Source organism: Myotis yumanensis, unplaced genomic scaffold, assembly GCF_028538775.1.
Source record: "Myotis yumanensis isolate MYYU_CA2020_CCGP unplaced genomic scaffold, mMyoYum1.0.hap1 SCAF_10, whole genome shotgun sequence".
NCBI lineage: Eukaryota > Metazoa > Chordata > Mammalia > Chiroptera > Vespertilionidae > Myotis > Myotis yumanensis.
The window spans coordinates 32,875,526-32,893,620 of NW_027223761.1; the positions used below are offsets into that span (position 1 = coordinate 32,875,526).

Sequence of the window (18,095 nt, forward strand, 5' to 3'; positions counted from 1 at the left end):
TTCCCTTTTGCTCTGGCTTTGACTATTGCATCAAAAACCCAGGTAGAAAAACATGCCCTTCTTTCCTGGTGGGAACTCCAGCTCAAATCCCACTTGCTTTATGCCAAACCTAAGTGACATCATTACTAAAATTATGATGATTACACTACTACATACAATAAGTAAAACCTAATGACACTTACTATTCTGGGCTCCTTTCTAAGTACTTGCATAACTCGTGTATCCCCTCCATAACTTCCTTTTTTAAAAAATATTTTTTAATTATTTTTAGAGAGAAAGGGAGAGAGAGAAATAGAAACATTGATAAGAGTCATCGATCAGCTGTCTCGTGCACACCCCTCACTGAGGATCAAGCTGCAACTTGGGCATGAGCCCTGACCGGGAATGGAACCGGAAACCTCTTGGTGCATGGGATGCTGTTCAATCCACTGAGCCACACTGGCTGGTCCTCTCCGTAACTTTCATCTTTATTTTCACAAATGAGGAAACCAAGGCATAAAAAGATTGGGTGACTTGGGTTAGGTCTTACTAGTTAGGAAGCTGTGGGGCTGCGACTTGAACCTTAACAGGCAACTGCTGTCAGTGCTGCTCTGGCACCACCTCTTACACGCTACTTGGCCACATCTTTTTTTATTGTCTTGTCATATTACTCCTTTGCTTAAACTCTTCAATAGCTCCACAGCCCCTCAGCTACAAGATAAAATCAGCCCTCCAAGAACTGTCCCTGGCCACCCTGCCCGGTCTCACATTGCTCCCCTGTCTACTGCACTGAGGCTCCAGACATGAGGAGTCATTTGCCTTCTCTGAGTGGACCATGATTCCTCCCTCGCTGTTTCTTTTGCCCAGTAACCAGCTCACGTCCCTGTCATCTGGCAAAAGTCCTGATCAGATTTCAGGTCTTGCCCAGGGTGAACACTTCAAGTGGACACTTCTGACTCTTCCAGGCAGAAGGAGGCACTCCCTGCTAGGTTCCTCCACGTTCTGTTTGCACATCCCTCTATTCTAGGTCTGAGCACATTGCAGCAGAACTGCCTGCTCACACCTGTTTCCCCATTAAACTGGAATTATTATGGCAACTTATTTATTATTGTGTTCCCAGTGCCCAGCACATAGTGGGCTTTTCAATAAATATTTGTTGGGATATTTATTGCTAGGTAACTTAGATTTGTATGTCTTCCCAAGACAAAATTTAGATCCTAAATCCTTGGAAGACAAGAATGACTCATCCTCTAGTGTAGATGTCCCAGGGCTGGCAGCATTGTTGGTGCTAAGTAAGTATTTGTTTGGTAATTGGATAAATCAACAAATACTTCCCAGAAAAGCTTTGACATGAAATGAGTAAAAAGGAAATCTTGATCCATTTATCAGAAGAAACATTTTTTTTGGACATTATGCACAGAAATAACCAGTAGGGCTGAAAATAGTAGATGGTGAGAGACAAATAAATTATTTCAGGAACAGAGAGCAACTAAAATGTCAAACAGGGAGCATAGCTTTCAAATTAGGAAAACACACTTGATAATAATATAAGATTTATTGATATTTTGTTCAATGAGAAATCTGTCTCCAAATTTTTTTCTTGAAGTTGAACTATTTATATTAAACCAAAACTACTTAATGCATCAATGCCATTGACCGACCTTTACACTAAATTCCAAGAAAGAAAATGCTCCCAATAGCCCATTAAAACAAGCTTTTTTCTTTGTTATTTGTTTTCTCTTTGTCTGATTATATGCCAATAGTTTTATAGTTCTACAGACTGCAAGGTAATGAGACTTCTGACCCTGAGAAAGTAATTTTCATTTGACAGGTATAAATCTTGGGAAGTATTACTAAACCACAGAGGCATGTTCGAACAATGACAGATTCCCTTGTTGCTATTTTTTAAAGGAAATTGTTGGTTTAGGAAATTCCAACCCTCGGAAGCATTCTTTGTGTAAGAAGATGCTGAATAATAAACCTACTTTACAAGCATGTGTGCTGTTCAATGGCAGGAAATGAGGAGTAAATAGCACAGAAGTGAGGCCAGTAATGGGAGAACATCTAAGTTAAAAAATAACTTTTATAGGGTACAGTTGGTTGGATCATCATCCCTTACAGTCCAGTGGTTCTCCACCTTCTGGCCCTTTAAATACAGTTCCTCATGTTGTGACCCAACCATAAAATTATTGTCGTTGCTACTTCATAACTGTAATGTGCTACTGTTATGAATCGTAATGTAAATATCTGATATACAGGATGGTCTTAGGCGACCCCTGTGAAAGGGTCATTCGACCGCCAAAGGGGTCTCGATCCACAGGTTGAGAGCCGCTGCCTTACACAGTAAAGTTGTGGGTTCAATCCCCAGGTATGGCACATACCTGAGTTTCGGGTTCTATCCCAGGTCAACAGGGGAGGTGGGTGTATACAGGAGGCAACCCATGATGTCTATCTGTCTCTCTCCCTCTCTCCTTCCCTCCCTCTTTCCCCCCTCTTCCTCTTTAAAATCAATAAGCATATTCTTAGGTGAAGATTTTTTTAAATGAGAAGAAAACAACAGATTCCTGCCAGCAAAAGAAGGGGCATCCTTCAGGAATCTAAAGCAGTGGTTTTTAACACTTTTTCACCCAAATGTCTGGGGCATAGAACACGCTGATTAGTACCACTATCCCACGAGGACAGGGACTCCTACTTCTTCGTTCCTTATTCTTTTATTTTTTTTCGTTCCTTATTCTTTAGCACAGTGAGGGCATATTCTCAAGTGGAAGAGTGGTGAGTACTCTCCCACACCAGCCAAAGACTAATATAAAGAAGGTGTAAGAGGTGTGGTGCAGTAGACATGACTGGCTTCCATGAAGTCCATCTTTAATTTCATAAAAGGCCTTCCTTGGCACAGTGCACAACTTCCTCAAATCTGCCCCTAAAAACTTCGGACATAATTGATTTGTCACCGTGTGAAAGTTACAAGTCTGTGTTGGAGAGGAAATGTAGCGAGCAATAGTATTTTAGAATGTGTTATAATAATAAAAATACTGTTTTAAAATACTGGAATATGTAGTATCTTACAGTAGATATTTATCATGACTTTGTGAACAGTATTAATTCTAACTTAATATTAAATAATACTTTCATTTAGTAACACGGACAACAATGGTTTCCATTTTTGATACCAGGCATAAATTACATAACAAACCTTGGCATTGAATTCAGCAAGGAAATCAAAATGTTTCTTAAGGTCTGTGGCAAGGATTGCTTCAATGACTAAAAAACGAAAGCGCTTGAATTCCACATGATCAAGATTAAGAAGGAAGTTGTATTCTGGACTAGAAAGATACAGGCTCCAAGCTGATGCAGCGTGATGATTCTCCAGAACAGATCTGTCGTTGTATAAAACTGCCTAAAAAGGAATAAGAAGAATGAGGTAGGCATCTTAAAGATATTAAACTTTTAATAATAAACAGAGTTAGGTTCAGATTGGAAGAATACAGTGAGTAACAGCTCTATGTCACTGGTATTTTAATTCTGTGAAGGGTTGTGATACTTTATAAATGAGTGGACCAAAGTGCAAGGTAAGGTACACCTTTCCTGCATGCTCAGCTAGTCAGGGAAAGGGCAGTTGGTTTTCCAAGTTCATCATCTTTGCAAATACCATGCTGCCTTCCAAGAGATGGAAAGTTGGTGTTTAAAGTCTACTTCATGAAACCAGTAAACCTTCTCAGATAAAGCTTAGTCCTTAGGGATATAGAATAGGCTTGGGATACATTTCTTCAGCTAGCATGGAATCAAGCGTGGTGGCAACAGAAAAGAAGCAGGAGTACAGTCTAGGGCAGGGGTCCTCAAACCTCGGCCCGCGGGCCACATGCAAATACAAATATTGTATTTGTTCCCGTTTTGTTTTTTTACTTCAAAATAAGATATGTGCAGTGTGCATAGGAATTTGTTCATAGTTTTTTTTTTAAACTATAGTCCGGCCCTCCAACAGTCTGAGGGACAGTGAACTGGACCCCTGGTCTAGGGCCTAGGCTGAGGCAGGCCCAGTGTCTGAGGAGGACACATCCTACACTTCCATCTCGTCACAGTGCCTGGGAATAAGAAGTATGAAACAGGTAAAAGCACAAATCCTTTGGTTCAAGTGGTATGGCACTATTCACTTTTTCTCCGCCTCTTCCTCCTCTAAAAATTAAGCAATTTTTAAAATCATTAAGCATAGTAATTTAAAAAAAGGTTTTAACAAAACATTTTGTGGAATATAACATGTATGCAAAAAATGCTAAAACTTGAATAGTACAGTTTAAGAAATGCCCATGTAACCAATGGTACTGGCAAAAATACAACATTGCTGACTCCTTGGAAGCTTCATTCGTACACCTTTCTTATCACAACTTTTTTCCTCCCCACAAAGATATGCATCCCTAAATAATATATTCAGTAGTTTAGTTTTGCCTATTTTTAGTCATTACATACAAGGAATCAACTTTGGGAATTGCTTTTTCGTAAAATTTTAAGGTGTAATTGGCATACAACATTATATTAGTGTCAGATGTACAACATTTAATATTAGTATATATTGAGAAATGATCACCAGAATAAGTCTAGTAAATATCAGTCACCATACATAGATATATAATTGTTTTTCTTGTGATGAGAACTTTTAAAATATTCTTAGAACTTTCAAATATGCAATACAATATTATTAAATACTAGGGGCCCGTGCATGAATTTGTACACCTGGAAAGGAACTGTGGGCCGCAAGGCTGCGGTGGGCACAGGGGTGCATCTCGGCCCATCCTCCGCGCCCCCGCCTGGCCCCTCCCGCTGCAGCCCCTGGTCCTGCCTCTGCTGCTCACACCGCTGATGGCATGGAGTGACTGGGGCTGGCACTGAGCCATCAGGTGCGAGTGGCGGCTGCCACCCCAATGGCTCCTCAGGAGCAGAGAAGTGGAGAAGCCCTCAGGGACAATTGGGGCCAGCTGATGGGGCCAGCTGATGGTCCCGAGCGATTGGGGCTGGTGATGGGCACCAGCAGTGGGTGAGGGCGGAGCTGGCACCGGCAGCAGGTGTGAGCACTGGGTGGGACCGCGGTGTGCAGGAGCAAAGAATTTTCAGTAACCACCAGAGGCTTGCCCCAATTACAGCGACTGGCGACTGGCGGTGCCTTGCCTTGGTCTGGCGTCCCCGCTCATCTGCTCCACCATCCTGCTGCCGCTGCCACCTGCCATGTTCTGCGTGCGCCCCTGGTGGTCAGCGTATGTCATAGCGACCGGTTTTTTTGGTTGTTCTGCCGTTCAGTCTATTTGTATATTAGGGTTCTATATATATAGATACATAGATAGGTGCCATGCTGTACATTACATCCTTAGAACTTACTTATACCTGGAAGTTGGTACCTTTTGACTCCATTCACTCATTACACCTTTTCATTGCTGTCTCCTTTGTGTGATTATATGGCACAGTACTACCCATCAGGCTGCATTTGTTCATTTGGATTATTTTCAATTTATATCTATTATGAATGTATAATCTATCATATTATACTGCTATGAATATAATCTTGTATATGTATCCTGGCACATGCATTTGTATAGGATATATGCACAGGAGTATATTTAGGGGATTGTACAGTATGTAGATCTTCAACTTTACCAGATAATGTCAAACTGTCTTATGTAGTGTATGAGAGTGTCTTTGTTCCACACATCAGTACTTGATATTGTTAGACTTCTAAAGTTTTTTTAAATTGTTAGGTTTCTCATGTTGATTTTAATTAGCATTTCCCTGCTTACTAATGAAGCTAGACTGGTTATTGGTTGTTTGGATTTCCCATTTTGTTCGTGCTTGTTCAAGGTTTTTGTCCAATTTATAATTTAGTTGTCTTTTTCTTACTGACTTTTAGGAATTCTCTGTATATTCTGGTTTCGATTCTATTGTTGGTTGTGTTGCTTGTACTTTTAAAAAAATTCTCTATATATTCTGATTTTGAATCTTATGTTGGTTGTGTTGCATATACTTTTTTCCCACTCTGTGTCTAGCCTTTTTAACATTCTTAATAGTGTGTTTATGGATGTTCTTAAATTTAATGTAGTGGAATTCATCGATAAGTTTCTTTTATGGTTAGTGTTTTTCTTTCCTGTTTAAGGAATCCTTGCCTTCTGGGACTTTGATTGTTGGTGGCACTGAATTTTTAAATAGATAATTCCTCTTAAATTGATTTACCTTGAAATATTGATGTAATCTGTGACCATGGACTATCTCTTTATTCATTTTTTAGTGTATATAAGTTTTATATTTTCCTGACAAAATCTTGCATATTTTTGTTATTTATTTCTAGGTACTTCATATTTTTGGATGCTATTAATAATAAAGGCTATCTTTTTAAAAAAAGCATTTAATTTTCTAATTATCAGAAGCTGGTATTTAAAAGTATAATTATATTTGCCCTGGCCAGTGCTTTTCAGTGGTTAGAGTGTTAGCCAGGGCACTGAAGGGTTGCGGGTTTGGGTCCTGGTCAAGGGCATGTACCTGGGGTGCAAGTTTGATTCCTAGCCCCAATCAGGGCACTCAGGGCTCCTGCAGGAGGCAACCAATCAACATGTCTGTTTCACATTGATGTTTCTCTCTGCCTCTCTCCCCACCATTCCTCCCTCCCTTCCACTCTCTCTAAAAATCAATGGAAAAATATCCTTGGCTGAGGATTAATAAATAAACAAATAAATAAATAATAAAAGTATAATTATTTTTATATATTGAACCTTTTGCCTAGCAATCTTGCTAAAATTTCTTTTTACTAATTTATTTGAAGATTTAAAATTTTTTTCAACTTGCACAATCATTATCTGAGATTAATAAGTTTTTTTTTTTCCAGTCTGTTTCTTTTACTTCTTTTTCTTGCCTTACTATACTGGTTAGAATCTGTAGTATTATCTTGAATTGTAGACATACTTGTCATATTATTAATATTAAAGAGAAAGTATTCAGAGATTCACTACTAAGCATATGCTACTTTGCTTAAGGTTTTGTTTTTTTTAATGACACCCTTCACTGGATTGAGAAAGTTCTCTTTTATTCCTACTTTGCTAAGAGTTTTTATAAGGAATCAATGTTGAGTTTTATAAAATGTTTTTTCTATAGTCATTGAGGTGAAATAATTTATAACTTTAATTTGTTACGGTGAGAATTTCATTGATTCATTTTTGTTAAATCTCTTGCAGTCTATGATAAATGCAACTTGTTCATGGTTATCCTTTCTAAATATTACTAGGTTAGGTTTGATAAAATTTTTATTTAAGGTTTTTACATATGTGTTTGAGTGAGACTGCCCTGTGATTTTTCTTTTTTGTATTATATTTGTCAGATTTTAATATCAAAGTTTGTATATTGGTAAGCCAACCGTTTTTTCATTATTGCCCCACTAACAAGACTTCTTAAATAATTTTTCCTAATCATTCCCATGAAAATTTAATACTACAGAAATAATGTATTTGTCTATGTACTATAGGCATATTTTATGTGCTTTGAACATAAAACGAGTAAGATTTTTTTGCCCCCTCCCCCTTCACCAACCAATTTTAATAAGCATAGTAATTATGAAAAGAACTTACACAGCCAGTGCTAAAGGCTAGGGATAAAACTAAAAACTCATCCCTGTTTTCATAGAGCTTCCTGTGTAATAGGAAAGAAAATCAGATGAAAATAGAATATAATCTTGGTTAAAGTACATATTCTAAGAGTTTAATTAGTTTTATGTATTATCTGTGAAAATTAGCTATAGTCTATATTTAAGCATCAATACTTAACAGCTTTTGATTATTTTTTACACTGTTTGATTTTATGTAAACAATGATATGATTTAAACTTTGTAATATAAAGGCTGAAAATAATCTAAAGGCTCATCAATAGTCAAAGGGATAAAGATGTGTGTATATGTTAGACAATGAAATATTATCTGGTCGTAAGAAAGAAATCCTGCCATTGAATTACATGAATGGATCTTGAGAGCATAATGCCAAGTGAGGTAAGTCAGAGAAAGAAAAATAGTGTATGATATCCCTTATATGTGGAATCTAAATAAGCTGAACTCACAGAAACGGAAAGTAGAAGGGTTGGTTACCAGGAACAGGATGGGAGGAAACTGGGGAGATGTTGGTTAAAGGATATACTTTTCAATGACTCTGGTTTTGCTCAGAGTCATTGATATGAAAGACCAAACAAACAAAGAGTCTGAGAAACCTAAACTTATGTCCCCTTTTGAAACACACACACACACACACACACACACACACACACACACACAAGGAAACATTTAAAAATCTTTAGGTCAGAGTCATAAGATTGAAGAGGTGGTAGTTATGAAAAGTGAAAAGTCCTGGATTAAGAAAGATTGTTTCATAAAAAAAAATAATATTCCTGTCTTTAAAAAAATCCAAGAGGTAGTAAACAAGTCAGGTGTTATAGAAAACAAACAGTTTTGATGAACAGCTGCCAACTTGGGATTCCTCTACCCTGAAGTTTGGGGCTTGTTCTAAAATTTCTAGTAATCCCATATTTTCTAAGGTCCTTTTCTCAGTTATCACCTTTGTTTTGCTAAAACAAATTTTTAGGTAACTTTCTGAGGATGGATGGGACATGGTTTTTAAATTTTTTGTATATCTGAGATTCTCTATTTTGCACTTAAAGCTCTGCTGTAGCTTAGCTGGAATTAGAAATCTAACTTAAAAATAATCCCTCTATACCAGCACTCCCTAGCTCTTCCAAGTTTTACATTTCCTTGCACTTACAACATAATCATCTCCTCTTTGTCTCTCTCACACACACAATTTATTGTTTTTCTTGCTTTAGTAGAACATAAGTTCCATGGGGGCAGAATTTTTTGGTTCTATTTTGTTCAATAATAATGCCTAGAATAGTGCCTCGCCCACAGTATACACCCAATATTCCTCCGAATCAATGAGGAAATGAATTCCCTTGGAATTTTAAAGACTTTATTCCAGAACCATCTGGCATCCATTGTTGCTAAAATATAATGCCAGTTGGATTTTTTGTTCTTTTACAAGTGTGTTGTTTTCATCCACTCAGAAATAATAATAAAAAGTCTCGGCTGTTCTGAAATTTTACCATGACATACCACGGGTAGGTTTGGGGGATTTTCTTCCCCCAACCCCAACTGATGAACACCTCTGGCATCTGATGAACACCTCAACCCAAAGACTCAATTCTTTCAGAAACTTCCAATAGTCAGATCTTGACCTAATCCCCTATGCCTTCTTTTTTCCTTCTGTATACTTTCCATGTCTTTATCATTTTAGTCTGTATTCTAGGAGAGATGGTCTGACTTTACTTCAAATGCTTATATTGATTTTTTTTTTAAATTTGCAGTATTTTTAGCTTCTAAGAGCACTGTTTTGTTTTGTTTTGTTTTCCATAGTTTCTTATTGTGGATGCAGTCTTTTTCAAATTCTGAGAATTTTAAAAAAACATTCAGTGCTTTTCTATTCCCTAGATCAGCGGTTCTCAACCTGTGGGTCGCAACCCCTTTGGCGGTTGAACGACCCTTTCACAGGGGTCGCCTAGACCATCCTGCATATCAGATATTTACATTACGATTCATAACAGTAGCAACGAAAATAATTTTATGGTTGGGTCACAACATGAGGAACTGTATTTAAAGGGCCAGAAGGTTGAGAACCACTGCCCCAGATTATCCTGTATTCACTTAATTCTGTTCACTTTAGCCTTTTTTTTTTCCCTAGCTACCGATTAATGTCTGGAAATCCTTGGTTTTCTATTGATATAAGAAAATGAATTCTAGATTGCAAGCGTGACTTTCTTCTGCACTATGTGTTTTATTGCTTAGTCTCTTCTTTAATTGGGAAGGATGTGAATGTGTTTGGGGCTTGCTACCTAGCAGGTTTTGCTTTAGAATTACAGACTGGGTGTCAGCTGTTCAGCTTCCAGAATGAGAAGGATTTACTCTGGAATACTGATACCCACACTAGTATTTCTCTCCTGGCAGTTTCCTTTAGTATCTAAGGGCTGACTTTTCTGCCTGGAGGTAAATGCAGGGCTGCAGCAGGTTTGCTTACAGGCACGTACACTTAAGTGCGAGCGAGCCTGTGTGTGTGTGCGCACACGTGGGCAGGCACAAAGACATCTGGACTTCCTCTAGAGTTCCACTTAGTCTGTAGCCCCACCTAATATACTTTTATGTCTCAATATTGAGCCATCTGTTTTTCATTTTCTAAAAATAGTATACAATTCTTTAATCTACTGGTGGTAATACCCTCCCATATTGAGCTTCACCCCTTACTGTCATTTTAGTCAGGAGGAAGGGACAAATGCATATGATTTTAGTCACCATCTTGATCCGTATTTTGACTGTATGAGGTTTACAGGTCCCAACTTGAAATTTTATTTCCCTTTACCCTAAATCTCATCAAAATATTAATACCTCAAGCACTAATCTCCTTCTTTTGCCAACTTTTCATTTGGAAATATCTGAGAAATCTCAGAATTTTAATACTGACATCCTTCCAGTTTAAACTTGACTAAATATTTTACCTCTTTCATGGAAAAGATTCAAAGTAATCCTCCTGTCTTTCCAGCATACATTCTTTACCATGAGAATGAAGAGGAATACTTAATGGTGGTATTGTATACTGCTGTCACTTTTTATAATACACTGGAGCGATGATATCTTTTAATAATTATGGCTTAATTAGACCCACTGAGCTTCCCAAGATGAGAGAACCTATTTTATTTACCTAATAAACACACTAAACCTCAGGCTTTCACAAAAGAGTCCTTATCTCATAGGCGCTAGCTGAGGCAGGTGTTAGGAATTTCATTACTCTGGGAAGAACTGAGTACATTTCAGACAAGCTAGTGGTGCTGCAGAGCAAAGAAATCAGGCGTCCTTCAACATTCAACAAATATTTACTGAATGTCTTTTGTGTGTGAGGTACTATTGGTCTAGGTATCTTCTTACCTAATAATAGACAAAGATGCTAATTGACTGTACCTTCGCTATGCTAACCAGCCAATCAGGAGAGTATGCAAATTAACCTAACAAAGATGGTGGTTAATTTGCACACGTAGGCTCCAAGCAGTGGAACGAAGCCTGATGGCCCCAGGGCGGTGGAGCAGCGAGGCCTCACGGCCCTGGGACAGGCTCCGGCCGGAGCCCGGTCAGAACGAAGGCCTGGGTCCCAGGTGCCGGAGGAAAACAGGTGCCAGCAGCCAGGGGAATGGAAGGCCTATTGCACGAATCTCTTCGTGCAACAGGCCTCTAGTCCAAGGGTCCTCAAACTTTTTAAACAGGGAGCCAGTTCACTGTCCCTCAGAACGTTGGAAGGCCGGACTATAGTTTAAAAAAAACTAGTCAGCTGCTAAGCAACAGGCAGCGGCGGCAAAAACACCCGGCAGGCCGGATAAATGTTTTCGGCGGGCCACATGTGACCCCCGGGCCGTAGTTTGAGGACCCCTGAAGTCTATATAATAAAAGCCTAAGCGACTTCTACGGCAGAACAACCGGTCGCTATGATGCACACTGGCCACCAGGGGTCAGTGCGCTTCCACAGGGGGAGCGCTGCTCAGCCAGAAGCTAGGCTCACGGCTGGCAAGTGCAGCGGGGGTGGCGGGAGCCTCTCCGCCTCCACAGTAGCACTAAGGAGCAGTGAGCCAAACGTTAAGGAGCAGTGACTAGGCAGGTGATAAGGAGTGAGAGGTCCCGGAGTGTGACTGGGCACTGGCTGAGCTGAGGGACACCCCACACCCCCATCTTCCAGTGCACAAATTTTGTGCACCGGGCCTCTAGTTAGGGAATAAAAGAGACAAAAATCCCTGCCCTTATGGAATCTTATATTCCACTGAGGGAACACATATCATAAATGAGCAGAATACAGAATATCTAAACGATCATTGCTATGGAAAAAAATAAAGCAGGGAAGGAGCATAATGAGTGCCAGGAAGGAGTTTCTGAAATTTTAGATGGAAGGACATGACAAAATGAGCTCTATGGATATGTGGGGAAAGAGCACCCTGGGCAGGGAGGACAGAACAGGAATAGGCTCTCGGGGAGGGTGCCTAGGTACAGGGGAAAACAGCAAGGAGGCCAGTGAGGCTAGCCCTGAGGGAGTACGAAAAAGGCAGACTTCATGGGGTTTAAATCAAGTAGTGCCTTCTGCGCTATCCTAGTGACTTACTAGGAATGTGGTGAATGTCATAGAAGGGTTTGGAACAGAAAGTGATGTAACTCGACGTAAACAGTCACTTTGGCTGCTGTGTGTGGAGACCAGACTGAGAGGGAGCAGGAAGTAAGCAAGGCTGTACCTTTTCGGTAGCTGAACTCTCTAATCTATTTCTGTTGCATTCCAGAGCTTCCCACTGCTTCATCTATTGGCAATTCTTTTTTAAAAAAAAATATATTTTATTGATTTTTTTACAGAGAGGAAGGGAGAGGTATAGAGAGTTAGAAACATCCATGAGAGAGAAACATCGATCAGCTGCCTCCTGCACACCCTCCACTGGGGATGTGCCCGCAACCAAGGTACATGCCCTTGACTGGAATTGAACCTGGGACTCTTCAGTCCACAGGCTGACGCTCTAGCCACTGAGCCAAACTGGTCAGGGCTATTGGCAATTCTTAACAATGACAAGGTAGGAACTAGAACAAGTTTTGAGTATAAACTTTATAAATTATAACAGTTTTTTAAAAAAAATTCTCCACAGTGAGAGAGGTAACTCTAGAATTCATTCATTTTTAATATCCTGAAGGAAAAGTAATAAACAACTCTGACTCACCTGCACTCAAAGCTAATAAAAGCAGAGAGTGGAAAAGAACAGTGAGTCATTTCTTTCTACATGATTATGTAGTTCAGGAGGCTCTCAAATACATAAAATGCAAGAAAACTTTCCGTATGTTATCTCCTTTTACTCTTAACCATATCAGGTACATATTTTGAGGGTCAGAAAGATAAGGCTGATTTGCCTAAGGTCACAGAGCTAATAAATAATAACCAGAAATCAAACACATGCCAGTAGATCCCAAGACCAGCACTTTTTTCCATTGTGCCACTACTGCCCAAGTTTGACTCAACAGAAGATTTGCAAAAATTATGAAGTATTGGGCTAGAGAGAATGGGCATTGATTTTTGAAGAATGGTACTGCAAATGAGGAAATATGTGCTCCTTAGTGGGCAATTTCTTCGAAAGAGAACAAATATTAGGTTGAAATTTATTTTTTAATTAGTTACCTATGGAAATCATGAGCTTTTAATAGATAAAGTCTCAATGGGGAAAATGAATCACACATCACTTTTAACATTCTCCCCCCACTCATCTCCGAATCCTACTCTTATTGTGGCTAAAGAATCTATCCCCTCTATTTTACAGTGAGAATGTGTGAAAGGGATAAAAGTGAGAAAAGGAACACAGAGAATGGTTACAGAAGATGAAAGAATCAGAACTGAAGTTTAAATACAGAATGACAAAGTGTAAAAGATGAATTCACTCTCCGTAAGGCTCGCATTTAGACAGAGAATATAAAGGAATCAGCTGCCCAAACAAACATGCATACTAAATTCTACTTAAAACCAAGTACTTGGTTCCAAGTCCCAATGCTTAAAACTATTACAATTAGAGTATCCATTTGTTGGGAATTCCTATCTCCTATGCAAATTTTGACTGTACAGGAATCGTGCACCTTCTCAGCTGTACTGGATACAAAAATGAGGTGGTACCAGAAGAATTTTTACACATATTAATATATTCAGAGTTAAGAGATTTAGAGTCTGAGTATTAAGGCATGTTTTAGAGCAGTGGTTCTCAACCTTGGCTGCACATTAGAATCACCTGGGAATCTTTTTAAAATCCTGATTTCTGGGCCTCATCCTCCGGAAATTCTGTTTCTTTGTTATGGGGTGGGGCCACAACAGTAGTAACAAAGAAACAGAATTTCCGGAGGATGAGGCCCAGAAATCAGGATTTTAAAAAGATTCCCAGGTGATTCTAATGTGCAGCCAAGGTTGAGAACCACTGTTTTAGAGGAAAAGAAGACAACAACAAAAATAACAGTTGCTCATCATTATAGCTTCTAGCCATACAAAGGACCTTGCCAGAAGGAAGAGTGAGTCTTACATTTTGATCAAAGGCAAAAATATTGAAAACAAGAACTGCAGAATTTCATAAAACAATGAGTCACTCTTTCATAAACATTTTCTTTTCTAATTGAAGGAGACTTTCCCCCCTAATTCTTTAGTACACGTCATGTCAGTGTCATGTATTAACATCCAATTCCATGTCGAGGTAATGGCCATATGATTAAATTGGAGAATGATATACAAAAGAATGCACAAAATGATTGTAAAATTCCGGAATCACTCTTTAAACTTTCCGAAAAAGTATTTCCTACCTGAGGGGCATTTGTAGCCACTAGAAATGCATTTGTCCGCCCTGGGTGGTCATAATCATGCATGGCAGCTGCCACATACAAAGCCATCAATTCCAAGGCAGGAATGTTTGAAGACAGGCAGCCATAGCTCTCATCTGGGATTGAGCAGCTCCTCGAAGAAATGTAAGCAATCCGCCCAGGGTTAATTCTATCATCAGACTCTGAGGAACAAGCAGAAGCAGCATTAGACATATAACCTCCTCACAATGAGGCTAAGGAGGGGAATCCCCGTAGGCAATATGATTATCTTATGTTTACTTACTATGAATTAGTTTCTATTTATAAACAAGGACTTAAAACAATAACAAGCCATCCTAACAAGTGTTAGGGGATCTCACTGTGGTTTTGATTTTTATTTCCCTAACTAGAGGCCCAGTGCATGAAATTCATGCACAGGCGGTGTCCCTAGGCCTGGCCGGCGATCAGGGCCAATTGGAGCCAGACCAATCAGGGCGGGGCTGGAGAAGAGGCAATGGTCATTGGGCCAGGCACAGAAAGAATGGACACCGGACACCGACACCGCCATCGTCGGTGCCTTGCCACTACACAGTTCCCCGCCTCCCCCCCCCTCCTCCTTCCCTCACCACTGCACCACCACCACGGTGGACGGGCTGATTGGGGCCTGCCAGCCAGGGGGAGGGACAGGCCCGGGAGGTTGGCCGCCAGCCCCGAGAGTTGGCCCTCGGCCCCCCAGGGAAAGGGCCACGTCTGCCGCCACCCACCCCGGTTCCCCGTCCCAGCCAGGGACCGGCCCTGATCAGGTGATTGGGACCTGCTGGCTGGGGGGAGGTAACACAGGAGGTTGGCCAGGGCAGCTCCTGTGTTGAGCATCTGCCCCCTGGTGGTCAGTGCGCATCATAGCAACCAGTCGTTCTGGTAGCTCCAGTCGCTTAGGCTTTTATTTATATAGATAATTAATGATGTCAACTATCTTTTTGTGTACCTGATGACATGTAGATGTCGTCTTTAGAAGAATGTCCATTTTTTAATCAGATTGTTTAACATTCAGGGCACTGGGCAGCGCCGCGGGCCTTTGCGATGCTCTGTTTTAATTAAGCAGTGGGATTCCCCTGGCCGGCACCAGTTCTAAGTCGGCTGCTAGGCGCTGCGCAGAACCGCGGCTCCAGGGTGGTGGAGGCGTAGGGCCGTGGGGACGGGTCTGGTACCCAGCCCCACTTCGTGCCCCTGCCCAACCCACCCAACTCTTAAGAGCCAATCCTTATCCCAAAGTTATGGATCCGGCTGGCCAACTTCCCTTACCTACATTTGTTCCAACATGCCAGAGGCTCTTCACCTGGAGACCTGCTGCTGACATGGGCACACCCTCTCCCCGGATTTTCAAGGGCCAGCAAAAGCTCACCAGGCTCCCCGGAACCTTGAAGCTTTCCAAGGCACGGGCCCCTCTCTTGGGGCGAACCCATTCCAGGGCACCCTGCCCTTCACAAAGAGAAGAGAATTCTTCCCGGGGCTGCTCCGGGGGATGGGTTGCGTTACTGCACTGGACGCCTTGCGGTGCCCGTCTCTGCCACTCCAGATTCGGGGTTCTGAACCCAACTCCCTTTTGATCTGCTGAGGGCACCGGAGGCCCTCGCCGGTCCCTTCGGAACAATGCTCGCCCATCTCTCAGGACCGACTGACCCATATTCAACTGCTGTTCACATGGAACCCTTCTCTACTTCGGCCTTCAAAGTTCTCGTTTGAATATTTGCTACTACCACCAAGATCTGAACCTGCGGCAGCTCCACCCGGCTGCACAAGGCTCGCCCCAGCGGCCCTCCTACTTATCTTGGCGTAGTGTGCGTGGGTGGGTGGACATCGGGAGTGGGGCGGGGGGCAAACCACCACCCCCCATCCCAGCTCCTGTCCCCCTTTTCTCCCAATGACTTGTCTTCTACAGATACTTGATTCCATAACACTGTGCCAGTAAGAACTGTGAAGGAAGTGAGGTTCATGGAATAAATACTTAAATCACCATTAACAGGCTAGTGGTAGAAAAATGCTGTTAGGTACACTGCCATGAGGACTCAGAAAAACTGAGCAACATATTGGAAATTAGTAGATCGTTGCTATATTGTTATAGCAGAAAGCTCGTCCGAATAATGTGCTGCAGTTAATAGAGAACACAAAACCTGTTAAGATGAACTTAGTTAGCCACGGAGATTTCTAAGCAAAGTGTTGAAAATATAGCCTAGTTTCTTACTCTTTATAGTAAAATGTGAGAGGAAAGAGAGAACTGTTTAATCAAAAAGAATCAGGACTTGATAATTTGGGAAATTCTCAACCTGTCCAGATTGTAAAAGAGACTAACAGTAGATTAACTATCAAGGTAGTGTACTCTAAACAGAAAGCCAAGGTTGTAGCTGGCCCACTTTTTGCTAATCCCTTGGAAGAAGGAAACGGTAGGGTCTGAGGGTCTTGAGTATATGCTAAGCTGCTGTCTTTGAAGAAGGGGGCCATGACCATGGGATGCAGGCAACTTCTAGAAGATGGAGGAAGCAAGGAAAGGAATTCTCCATTAGAGACTCTAGAAGACAATAATCACGCTGACACCTTGATTTTAGCCCATTTGGACTTACTTTGGACTTCTGACTTTCAGAACTGTAAGATAATAAATTTGTATTGTTTTCAGCCACTAAGTAAGTCTGTAGTAATTTGTTACAGCAGAATGGGAAACTTAACACAGATTTTGGTACTGGAAATGAAGTCCTGCTGTAGCAATTCCCTAAGAATTGGAATTGAGCAATGGGCAAAGACTGGAATTTTAAAGAACATGATAGACATCAATAAGAAATATTAACATTTTCAATAAGTTAACAGAACACCAAGCAGGATGAATGCAAAGAAAATCATCTGAGTACATCATAGTCTAAGTGAAAAGGAACATATTAGTTTTAAGGAGAAATAAGACTTTAGGCCAATTTGTCAACAGAAACTACTCAAGTCAGAAGATGGAGTCTTCAAATTCTTCTAAGACAAAATAAATACATCTACAAAAAAAGCTCAAGAAAGTGATCTCTCATGGAAGCACAGAACCACTGGAAGGAACAAAGAGCACTAGATAAAGAGTAAAATATAAATGGCACACAAATATGAACATAGGCAATTCCATCAAACAAATAATGGTGGTACTTTAGACTCAAGTACCAAAGAATGTAAAGCAGTGGCTGTCTATCACATTTACACTGATTAGTCTGGTAATATTTCTCAGGCATTTGTTACTGAGCAAATTATGTCTGTGTGTGCATATGTCTGTCTCTATATTATTGAAGTATTTCTCCCCTTTTCCTCCCCTCGTATTTTATTTGTTTTTGTTTTTTTATTGATTTTAGAGGGAAAGGGAGAGAGAGAGAGAAATATCACTGAGAAACATCGATTGGTTACATCCTGCATGTCCACTGCATGCCCCCTACTGGGAGTCAAGATAAAAACCCAGCATGTGCCCTGACTAGGAATTGAACCTGTGAATTGAACTCTTGGTTCATGGGTCAATACTCAACCACTAGGTCACAAGGGCCCAGCTCTCTACTCTTTTTTTTTTTTTTTTTTTTAGAGATCCAAAACATATCTCCACTCTTTTATAAGCTAGAATAAGAGAACCATGAATGTTATGATTCATTATATTTGCATTAATAATTATACTATGATGGGGAACAGAACTAACTTCTTTGGGAGC

General features: G+C 40.6%; 2 protein-coding genes across 4 annotated transcripts in view; one reads left to right on the top strand and one right to left on the bottom strand.

Annotated features, from left to right (window-relative positions):
• PSMA1 (proteasome 20S subunit alpha 1) overlaps nucleotides 1–18,095 on the top strand; it is a 285,437-nt gene that overhangs the window by 16,136 nt on the left and 251,206 nt on the right. The window lies entirely within an intron of this gene.
• The window catches only part of PDE3B (phosphodiesterase 3B), a 161,303-nt gene that overhangs the window by 10,698 nt on the left and 132,510 nt on the right, over nucleotides 1–18,095 (bottom strand). For 2 of the 3 annotated variants that reach the window (XM_070428261.1, XM_070428259.1), the window contains 2 exons: nucleotides 14,384–14,583; nucleotides 3,173–3,376 (listed from right to left, as the gene is read on the bottom strand). In XM_070428261.1, the coding sequence (XP_070284362.1) occupies nucleotides 3,173–3,376; nucleotides 14,384–14,583 (404 nt within the window). The remainder of the gene's footprint in view (nucleotides 1–3,172; nucleotides 3,377–14,383; nucleotides 14,584–18,095) is intronic. The other variant, XM_070428260.1, reaches the window with a different exon arrangement.